Below are 12,014 nucleotides of genomic sequence, written 5' to 3'. Positions count from 1 at the left end.
TGTCTGCTATGAAAGCGCTAAATGTATGCAAGTTACATAAACTGATAAATCTGATTATAATATTTCCTGTATTGAATTTGCATGGCTTTATCTTTGGTTATGGTAATCCTAATACTTTGGAAAACCAAGTAAACTAGCAAGTTTTTTTTATTGCTGTTGAGTTTTCTTTTTCTTCTTCCCATTTCCCTATTTTAAAACTATATCCAATTGCACTTTTCCCAGGAAGCCTGTATTTCACTAGTTTTCCCTTTTTTGCCTTCTCTGAAGTCATTGAATTTTATTGGGATAACGTTTTACTTAAGGTTGTTGTGAGGAATTCATGTATATGCACTCAGTAGAACATAACAGAGTACTTGCCCTGACATATCTATTTAAATGGTACTGGGTTGAAACATTTCCTCCTCACTATATTTTAGCTACATGTTTTTAGATTTTTCTGTTTGATTTATATTTATGGTGCTGCAGCTTAATATTCCTTTTCTATATTTTCTACCAATGATGGTTAATAAGTTGGCTGCTGTATTAATTTGCTTTGGGATCAGCTAATTAACCTCTGTTTGGGGGTATGTAACACATCACCAGACGAAACCATTGAACTTTTTCATAAACTTTTAACATGTTTTTTGTCCCGTGAATTGAATATTTATCATTTTCCTTTGGCCTTCGGATTTCTTGTTCTGTAGGCATTTCAGTATGTTGATTATAATCAGATGCTTCTATGGCAACTATGATGTGGTTGTTAATGAAGACCATTCATCTTTTTAAAAGTAATAGCACTGGTTCTTATCCTTATCTAGTTTCCAACCGGAGGCCCTACCGACAATACTATGTGGAAGCTTTCGGAGACCCTTCTGAGAAAGCTTGGGTGGCCGGAAAAGCAATCGTCATGTTTGAAGGCAGACATCAATTTGAAGAGCTACCTGTCCTTCGGAGAAGAGGGAAGCAAAAAGAAAAAGAATATAGACATAAGGTAAACAAACAAACAAAAAAAATTATAAATTATGTGTTTGTGGAGTGTTAAATAGAGAGGAAGTATTAGATTTCAGGAGATAAGCTATCCTTTGGTAGTAGGATATATGAAGTATAAGAGAAGGATCATCATAATGAAAAATTCTACTTTTTGGATTAGCTATTTCTTGTAAATATGAGAAAGATACGATGTGTGTCTGTATGTTTATGTGCTTTATTATTTTGTCTTTGTATTTTCATCTTTATGCTGGCATCTTTCTTACCTGATTGTATTTTAATGAAAAACATTCTGGTTTTCTTCCTTTTGTCTAATGTTTTGTGTTAAAATTGGGCTAGTCATAAAACTGGCTTATTTTCTTGGAACATTTGTTAATAGTCCATTCTATGAGGGGAAGTTGTGGCTGTTTTCTACTTCTATGTGTTTACATACTTGGAGACGGTTTTTAATAAATCACAAGTAAGAGGCAATATACACCACCCCCTACCAATTAAAACTGTACTGCGTTAAGCCTCAGTGTGTTCTTTAAACCAGCACAATTGCATCTATCTTATAGAGCTGCTGTGATGGTTAGATATAAGTGTGAAACACTTATCCGGCACATGGTTGATTTTCAAAAGATCAGTATCTGTCCCTGTTGGGATGAACAGGCTAATTGCATCCTTTCTCATTTTGGCTAATTGGTTAGTGGGGAGGTATCAGAGTGCTTTTGTGTGAAAATGTTGATTATGTGGATTTTACTAGATCTCTTTTTAGAGGTCACTAGGGCTTTCATTTTTTCTAAAATCTATTTATTTTAGTCATAGGCAGGAGCCCTGAATGGCATAGTGGTTACCATTGGGCTGCTAACTGCAAGGTGGATAGTTTGAAACCACTAGTGTCTCCGAGGGAGAAAGACTCGTAAAGAGTTACAGTCTTGGGAAACTCACATGTGGCGAGTCCCACCCTGTCCTTTAGGGTCACTATGAGAAGATGCCTCGATGTTAGTGAGTTTGGTTTTTAGCTTTTGGTTTCACAGGAGAATTAAGTGTGCAAAAGTGTGTGTATGTTTTTGAAATAAATCAGATGGTCAGTTGATTGCATTTTTCTGAGCACTCTACTTATCCAGTGAGTTGAATTTTTATATACTCTGCAAAATCCCTTACAATATTAAAATATTTGTGAATACTAACTGGTAATTAAAGCTCTGACTTCTAGGTGTTGTAGGAAGCTAGGGGTATATATGAGATTCTAGAAAATTGTGTGTATTTCACAGAGCTTTAGTGTCCTCATGGTATAAATAAGCATACACACACTCATAAAGGGCATATGTGATTTGTTATACCCATCTGAATTACATGATAAAGCTCAGGAGATAGTTTGGCTATAGTCTCAACTTATTTATTGTATGTAAAGAGTTGTGGTTAGCCATGGATTCAGTGATAACTATAGGTTAAATTTTAGGTCCCTCAGGAGCAGAGTTTTTAAAGGTTTTGCTTTCTCTTTTGTGCAACTGATCATGTGTTTGTCCTTCATAAATCAAGGAGAAATCAAATCTGAATTAGGATTTGTGGTGTGATATGAAAAGAAAGGTCTGAATATTCCTTGATTTTGAAAAGTGATCTTTAGGTTTAAATTATATCGCAGTCTATTTTATGCTTAAAGAGACAAGGGTGATGGACGGTTTGGTGAATGAATACACCCTTTATTGATAGATTATAGTAGTGTTAATAGTAGTGTTGAGCACACTAGATATAGGAAATTCTGGATGAACTGTGGAGACTAACCACCTGACCAGTCCCATTATGAGACCTTAGAGAAGTACAACAAGACTTAGCAAAGCTTAGAGAAGTGAGAGATGTTTACTAATTATCACTCTGGTTGTCTTTCCATTTCTTTGATAACTGATCCCCACTTTCTTTTAAATTTAAGGTTCCTCAGAAAATTTTGAGTAAATGGGAAGCCAGTGTTGGTCTTGCTGAACAGTATGATGATCCCAAAGGCTCAAAGAACCGAAAATGTGTCAGAAGTTCAATCAAGTTGGACAGCGAAGAGGATATGCCATTCGAGGACTGTCCCAATGACCCTGAATCAGAACATGATTTATTGCTTAATGGATGTTTGAATTCTCTGGCTTTTGACTCTGAACATTCTGCAGATGAGAAGGAAAAGCCTTGTGCTAAATCACGAGTAAGAAAGACCGTTGATAATCCAAAAAGGACTAGTGTGAAAAAGAGCCACATTCAATTTGAAGCACATAAGGATGAACGGAGGGGAAAGATTCCAGAGAACCTTGGCCTAAACTTCATTTCTGGCGATGTATCCGATAAGCAGGCCTCTAATGAACTTTCCAGGATAGCAAATAGCCTCGCAGGATCCAGCCCCACCCCGAGAAGTTTCTTATTTTCTTCTTGTGGAAAAAACACTGCAAAGAAAGATTTTGAGACTTCAAATTGTGACTCTTTACTGGGCTTACCTGAGGCTGCATTGATCTCTAAATGTTCTGGGGAGAAGAAGAAACCCCAAAGAGGTCTGGTTTGCAGTTCAAAGGTCCAGCTCTGCTATATTGGAGCAGGTGATGAGGAAAAGCGCAGTGATTCTATTAGCATCTGTACCACTTCTGATGATGGAAGCAGTGATTTGGATCCTCTGGATCATAGCTCAGAGTCTGACAACAGTGTCCTAGAAATTACAGATACTTTTGATAGAACAGAGAGCATGTTATCCATGCAGAAAAATGAAAAGGTAAAGTATTCTCGGTTTCCTGCTACAAATAGTAGGGTAAAAGCAAAGCAGAAGTCTCTTATTACCAACTCACATACAGACCACTTAATGGATTATACTAAAACAGCAGAGCATGGAACCGAGACCTCTCCGGGTAGCTCTGATCCTAAAGTGTCCACCTTTATCTGCAAAGCTCCACCTGATTTTAGAAATGACAGCCTCCCTCCAAAATTCAACACGCCATCAAGCGTTTCCAGTGAGAACTCCCTAGCAAAGAGTGGACCCGGGAATCAAATTCTGTTACAGTCAAAAAGCAAACCGCCTAAGATCCGAAGTATAAAGTGCAAGCACAAAGAAGACCCAGTTGTGGTAGAACCTCCAGTTAGTAATGAGGACTGCAGTTTGAAATGCTGCTCTTCTGATCCCAAAGGCTCTCCTTTGGCTAGCATTTCCAAAAGTGGAAAAGCAGATGGGCTAAAACTACTGAGCAACATGCATGAGAAAACCAGGGATTCTAGTGACATCGAAACGGCAGTGGTGAAGCATGTTCTGTCTGAGTTGAAGGAACTCTCCTACCGATCCTTAAGTGAGGATGTCAGTGACCCGGGAACACCAAGACCACCCAAACCATTACTTTACACTTCTGCCTCGGGCCAGAGTCACGTGCCTCTGGAACCAGACTACAAGTTCAGCACATTGCTAATGATGTTGAAAGATATGCATGATAGTAAGACCAAGGAGCAACGGTTGATGACATCTCAAAATTTGGTCTCCTATCGTAGTCCTGGTCTTGTGGATTGTTCTACTACCAGTCCTGCAGGGGCTTCTAAGGTCTTGGTTACAGGAGGTTCCACCCACAATTCAGAAAAAAATGAAAGTGGCACTCGGGACTCGGCCCATCCCAGTCCTACTGGGGGTGACTCCGCAGCACTGCCTGGGGAGTTGTCTACCTCCTTACCTAACTTAGTGTTTGAGAAAAGAGACCTTTGTGCTTCTGGCAAAAGTCGTTCAAACTGTGTTACTAGGCGCAACTGTCGGCGATCAAAGCTATTATCCAAATTGGACGATGGTTTTTCAACCCAGTTGGGAAAGAACACAATGAACCGGAAAGCCTTAAAGACAGAACGCAAAAGAAAACCGAACAGGCTTCCAGAAGCTCTGGAGGCTGCACTGCAGGGAGATAGAGAGGGTGGAGGCTCACTGAGTGTCTCTGCAAAGGGTGAGGAAGAAGATGCTGGTAAAGAAGAGCACTTTCAATTAAAGGGCCACATAACAAATGAAGAAAACACCCATCTTTCTGATGTTCATTTTGACAACAAGGTCAAAGAGTCTGACATTGATAAAATTTCAGAAAATGCCCCGTCTTTGGAAAAGAGTAAAGGCCCAGAGCTGGACTCTGAAGTGCACAGTGAGAATGATGAACATAACGGTGTACATCAAGTGGTGCCTAAAAAGCGGTGGCAGCATTTAAACCAAAGGCGCACTAAACCTCGTAAGCGCACTAACAGATTTAGGGAGAAAGAAAATTCTGAGGGTGCCTTTGGGGTCTTACTTCCTGGTGACCCTGTGCAGAAGGGGGATGACCCACCTGAGCATAGATCTACTTCCACGAGTATACTGGAAGATGCACTGACAAATCCAAATAGTACAGGCTGCCTAGATTCTGTTGGGCCACAGTTGAATGTTTGTGATAAAACCAATGCCAACGTTGAGGAGGTGGAAAAGGAGCCAGGAATTCCCAGTTTGACCCCCCAGTCTGTGCTCCCGGAACCAGGTAAGACTTTCAGCTGCAGTAGGAAGGGACCTGGGAAGGGGATGATAATGTTGCTCTTCTGAAGTTGGTCTGTTTTAATGGAAGGGCTGAGTGTAAATTGGGATGAAAGGATTATCACATTAAGTGAGGAAACAGGTTTATGTAGAAGGGTATGAACTCTGAGGACCAGGTTTTCTATATACTCTCAGAAGGTAATGTTCCAAAACTGGTTTGTGTGTGTGCATGTATGTGTGCCTGCACGCACGCGCATGTGTGCGCGCTTTTCTGTCCCCACATTCCACTACATTTTGGGAAACTTTATTTTTTACTGTGTGTAAATCATTGGTTATGTGAAGCCATGGTGAACACCGTAAGGTAAGTTTTGGACTGCTCACTCACAAGTTGGTGGTGCAAGTCCATTAGTCTGTGCTTTTAAGGATTTACAGTGTTGGGAACCCATGAAACAGTTCTACCAAGTCCTGTTGGGGTCCTTTTGAGTCAGAATCATTTCAGCCACAGTGGGTTTGGCTTGGGTTTGGTGCTGTCACTTGAGTTCACTGCTTTAGACAATAGAACCATGTTATTAATATAAAGAAAGCACAGAGCAAACTTTGGGTACCTACTTAACCTTTGACCACAACTTTTTAGAGGTCTACTTGTTATGTAGATAGAAATTTTGGTTTGATAAAGTCCAGTTTATATATATATATATATATATATTTTTTTTGTTGTTGTTGTTGTTGTTGATCATTCATTTGGCATCATATCCAAGAACCCATTGTTTAAAACTACTCTGTTTCCCCCAAAATAAGACAGTGTCTTTTATGAATTTTTGCTCCCAAAGATGCGCTAGGTCTTATTTTCAGGGGATGTCTTACGTTTTTATGAAGAATACGGTACACATTTATTGTTTATTGTTTTATTAAAAGAGACCTCACACTTCCTGTCTGCTCTGACTGCGCGCCCGCCGCTACAGTCCAGAGTTACAGTAGCTTGGGGGGGGTATGGGTGTGTGGGTGTGGGGGCTTATTTTTGGGGAGGTCTTATATTTAGGGGGATGCCTTATATTTTAGCAAGAGAGAAAACTGTAAGTAGGTCTAATTTTCGGGGGATGTTTTACTTTTGGGAAAACAGGATATGTCTTGAAATATTACTCCTGTGATTTGTTTTAAGATTTCTATGGTTTAATTTCTAACCTTAGGTCCTTAATCCATTTTTAGTTAATTTTCATATGTGTTGTGAAATACAGATCCAACTTCTTTATATGGAGTTCGAGTTGTCCTTACACCAATTATTGAAGAGAATTACCTTTTTCTACATTGCATTGGACAGCAGTACCCTAGTTGAAAATTAAGAGTTTGATCCCATTCTGGCCCTGATATGATATAACTTAGTAATGTACCATCGTACTGGACTGTTTTGATCACTTTTGCATGTTTTGAAATTCGGAAGTATGAACCATTCTAGTAGGTCCCCAGCCTCACCACTGTCAAGGTTACTTTGATTACTCAGAGTCCCTTGCAATTTCATTTTAATTTTAGAATTGGTTTTCCCATTTCTTCAAGGAAGGCTACTGGAATTGCTTTGTATACTACTGACAACATGAAATTCCACCAAATGTTTTCTCATTTATTTAGGGATTTAAAATTTTCTTTCAGCAATGTTTTATCACTTTCATTCTTTGAGTCTTTTACTTTTCTGGTTACATTTATTCCTAGATATTTTATTCTTTTATATGTCATTGAACAGGGAATTGGTTTTTTTTAAATTTCCTTTTTAGATTGCTTATTGTTTGTTGTATAGAAACCCAATTAATTTTTGCCTTGATTTCGTATGTTGCATCTTTGCTAGTTCATTTATTAGGTGTTAGGTTTCTTGTGGATTCTTTGGGATTTTCTGTAATATATAATTGTATTCAATTCTATAGGCCAATTTGTACACTGTTACCATTTTAACAATTTGTCCCATCCATGAACCTGGATTACTTTCCATTTATGTAGGTCCTCTTTTATTTCTTCAAACAATATACTTGTAGTTTCTTGTTTACATTTCTTAAATTTATTCTTAAATGTTTTAGTTTTTGATACTATAGACATATAATTAATTTAAAATTTTTAATTCTCAGATTAGTCATTGCAAGTGTACAATTGATACTTATATATTGATCTTGCATCCTAGAATCTTGCTGAACTCTATAATCTTGAGTAGAGTTGTGGAGTGTGTGCGCGCGCGCGTGCATCTTAGTATTTTCTAGGTAAAAGATCATGTGATCTATTCATAGAGATAATTTCATTTCTTCCTTTCTAATTTGGATATTATTTCTTCTACCTTTCTCCTAGTTATCTTGACTAGAATCTACAATACAAAATTGAATTTTAGCAAGAGGGGAACGCACTTGTCTTCAATATTAGATGGAAAGCACAGTCATTTACCATTAAGTGTATTGATAACTGTGGCTTTTGTAGATGACCTTTAAGGTTGAGAAAATGTACCTTTTTACTCCTGGTTGAATTTTTCAAATGCTTTTTCTGTATTCATTGTTACTATCTTGTAGTTTTTGTTCTTGAGTCAGTTTCGATTCATTAATGACCTTATGTAAAACAAAACATTGCTCAGTATGTTCATTAATATTGTTTATTGCACCAATTGATATTCTTTCATGAAACATTCTTGGGATAAACTCTTATTTGGTCATGGTGTGTGGTTCTGTTTGTTGTTTTTTTTTAATGTTTATGAGATCATTTTGTTGTTGAAGTTTATCTCATCTGTATACATATTGATCTGTAGTTTTCTTTGTGTTATATTTATGATATAACTTTAGTATCAGTAATACCATTTTCATGAATTGTGTGATGCATACAGTATAATTTTAATTAAAAATTTGCTGCAACCCAGCTGTGACCTTTCCCTCATTTTTTCACTTTCCTTTTCCCCTTTTATTGTTCATGGTTAGGGTTTTTAGGTCTTTAAAAAGTTGATGGAAAAGTGGAATTAAGAGATAAAAATAAAATACAAGTTGCATCAAATTCAAGGTAATTTTGAAAGTGGTAAAGCCAGCCATTTATTCCATCCATCAAAGAACAGACAGTTACCCCGTCAGCGTGGTCCTTTTTGTGTATTATGAACTGAAAAACAAAAAACAAAGATTGCCCTTTAAAGGTTTTTTTTTGTTTTTGAAGATTAGGAAATAGGTTGGAAGGAGTGGTACACAGCAGTGTAATCTGTGCTTGATGGTGTTTATACTAATACCTTAGTACTACTAATACCTTAGAACTAGCCAATATCAGAGGAGCCCTGGTGGCATCAGTGGTCACGGGTAAGGCTGTGATCTGATCTACAAGGCCAGTTTGAAATCACCAGTCACTCCAACAGAGAAAGACAGGGCTTTCTGCTCCCATAGAGTCTCAGTTTAGCAAGCTCATGGGGCAATTTTACCCTATTTATAAATATTGGCTAAATGGCAGTAAGTTTTTGAGAGCCAATATAAAAGTAAGGCTTCGCACATCACTATTTATTTTAACTAGAATATTTCTTCTTCCATATTGCAAATCTGTGTCACCACTCAGAATGTTGTCATCCAAAAAACCATGAATGTCTCTAAGAATTAATATTGACTCTGGGAAGAAAACAAGCAATCCCTTAATATAAATAAAAGTATTTCCTAAAGAAAAAATTTTTACTATGATTATTTGGAATTTGCAATGCACCTTTCTAGTTTTCAGTCTTACATGTGTACTGGATAAACAGAAAAGAACTTCAAAAAAATTGTACTCTTGTATTGCTAAAGGGTGACAATGTTGCATTTTAACAGTTCACTTCCTTTTTTGAGATACATATGGAAGCATACAAAAAATGAAATTATATGCTCTTCTGGAACTATTTGAACTTCTGTTTTAACCCATGGGTCATATAATACCGACCTACATTTTTCCTCTCTGGACTTCAGTGGGAAGCTTCGATTCTACTTTTGTTGTTTGCATCTGTATGGTAGAGGCCTATATAGCTATGTGAATCTGAAAAATGGACCATTTCCCACCAATCCCAGCATCAGAGAACCCCGAGGACAAATTGTGTCTCAAGAATGGTATCAAAGTCCGTATCACCTCAAAGATAATTTTTATTTCATTCAAAATTTCTTCCTTCTGTAACTTAAAACACATGCTTTCAATAAAAATTCAAGGCAGAAGCATTTGATTCAATTTACACAGGAATAGGCCAAAGAGGGTTGGCATAGAGACCATAAGATTGGCCATGAGTTTGTAATTGTTTAAGCATGGATGATAAGGAGGTTTGTTAAACCATTTTTGTATATAGTTAAAATTCTGTATAATAAAACATTTTAAAATTTGAGTAAGAACCATGAGATTAATATTATGTAGGTAAATCAAAGTGAACAATGATTTAAATGTAGCAGTACCTTAGGAATTTAAAATTATTTTCATTAAGTTAAAATATATACTAACAATAAAAATATTAGTAGAGTGGGAATTTAAGGAGCCCTATTGTTCCTCTCTGGAGCCTTGGGGGTGTAGTGGTTATGAGTTCAGCTGCTAACCAAAAGATCAGCAGTTTGAAACCACCAGCTAGTTCTGAGGGAGAAAGATGGGGTTTTCTACTCTGCCTTATAGGGTCGCTATGAGTCAGAATTGACTTGATGGCAGTGAGTTATGATTACATGTTGGACCGCTAACTGCAAGGTCAGCACTTTGAAACCAATAGCCCTTCCATGGGGAAGAAGGCTTTATATTCCCATTAAGAGTTACAGTTCTACAAACACACAGGGACAGTTCTAACCCTGTGTTATGGAGTTGCTATAAGTTGGCATCAATTTGATGGTAGTTTTTGTTGTTGCTCCTCTGGATTAGGCATTGGACTACTCACCACAAGACTGGAGGTTTAAACCCACCAACCACCCTGCAGGGGAAAGATGAGGCTGGCTGCTTCCATAAAGATTTGTAGTCTTCTCTCCTCTCCACCCCCCCCCCCAAAAAAAAAGATTTGTAGTCTTGTACATCCTATTTTAGGGTCACCTTGAATCAGAATCAACTCAATTACAGTGGGTTTGGGTTTGGTTAAGGTTGGAGGTAGGTAGAATTTATTTCCTTTTTCTGTTTAGGAAGATGGTAAAGATACTAACTTTGAACTTTAATAAGTTAAGAATACTTTCATATCAGAATAACTTAAAATGTAGGACTGTGAGTAGTAGAAGACTAAAAGGCTCCCTTGCAGTTTATTTTGTTGAAGATTTGTCTTGGAGATTTTCTCAATCTGCATTTTCTAATTTCTATATCTGCGGTATAGTTTAGTAAGTTTCTCTGACTTCTATATGCCCACATAATTGGTAACAATACCCCGTTGCTAATGATTTGAGTTTGAGCAATGGTACCCCCTTAACATGTCAGAGTAGAACTGTGCTCCGTACGGTGTTCAATGGCTAGTGTTGTGGAAGTAGATTGCCAGGCCTTTCTTCAGAGACTTATACTTATGTCTAATGACTTAGATTCAGGTTTGATTCCACTCCCTCTGGTACTGCTTACCTACCTAAAGGTCTTAAACCCTTTCATGTGAAGGAGTAACACAGCTCATTTTTTTCTGACCCAAGCAGCCTTTGTTAAAGTGATAGATGGTACTTTAAGAAAGCTAGGAGATGGGAAATGCTGGGAATTTCTAAGTTTAAATAGAGTGAGCTGTGTTGTCTATCTGGGCACTTTCTGGTTTTTTGTTTTCACTCATGTTGCTTTGTTTTCTTTAGTGCTTTGTTATATCTATTGATACTTTACCTCAAAAATTATTTGAGAGGGGCGTCAGGGTTCATGGAAGGTAGAGTAAGAGCATAATGAACCTTCTATTGTTACAGTTTTTATTCTGTTCGGGGACTTAATTCATTTATACAAAGAATAATTAAAATTACTTATGTCATACACACAAAGACTTGTACCTGAACCACAAAACTTCAAATTCATAGGAAGACACAGAATTTCTCAAAAAGTTATTTCAGTTTTGCCAAAGCAACGTTTCCTCGGGTCTCTTGGTGGTAGAGATGGTGATGCTGGGCATGTTCATTTCTTTTTCACCAATACCCTGAGAACACAGACCCGTAGGGAGCCTTCAGTCTAATCTTCTTTCAACTCTTGCCCTCTGCACAACAACACACCTAAAAAAAGAATTTACTGTTGAGTCGAATTCAACTCCTGGCAACCTCATGTATGTGAGTTGAGTACATTTGCTTCATAGAATTAACATTGCTGCTGACAGATGTTGGCTGAAAGGAGAGAATACCAGAAAGAGGTTTACCTGATTGTTGAAAGGCTTTGTAGATCATCACAAACTATGGATAACATTGTACTAAAAGGGTGTAAGGGTAACTTCTTATGTCTTCCAGCTCCTAAGGCTTATTGCTACAAGGCAAAGAGAGATAGATACCCTCATCACTTTTTAATCCTATTTACTATAGCCTGACAACCCGCCTTTCCTCCCTCAGCACTCTACTTCTGCCCCTGGGTTCTATAAGTCAATACAATGGTCACATAGAACTCAAAAGTGATTCTCACTACTCTGGAGTTTGTTGAAAGGAAATTAGATTATAATCAG

General features: G+C 37.6%; 1 protein-coding gene across 1 annotated transcript in view; it reads left to right on the top strand.

The window, feature by feature from the left end:
• Positions 1-801: 801 nt before the first annotated feature.
• The window catches only part of NSD1 (nuclear receptor binding SET domain protein 1), a 79,176-nt gene continuing 67,963 nt past the window's right edge, over positions 802-12,014 (top strand). Inside the window, exons 1-2 of the mRNA XM_045284471.1 lie at positions 802-970; positions 2,879-5,444. Of these exons, the coding sequence (XP_045140406.1) occupies positions 887-970; positions 2,879-5,444 (2,650 nt within the window). The 5' untranslated portion in view covers positions 802-886. The remainder of the gene's footprint in view (positions 971-2,878; positions 5,445-12,014) is intronic.

The sequence above is a fragment of the Echinops telfairi genome, unplaced genomic scaffold, assembly GCF_000313985.2.
Source record: "Echinops telfairi isolate 266 unplaced genomic scaffold, ASM31398v2 ScPeMD7_7469;HRSCAF=8507_0, whole genome shotgun sequence".
NCBI classification, from domain to species: domain Eukaryota; kingdom Metazoa; phylum Chordata; class Mammalia; order Afrosoricida; family Tenrecidae; genus Echinops; species Echinops telfairi.
This window is presented reverse-complemented; position numbering and strand designations above follow the sequence as displayed.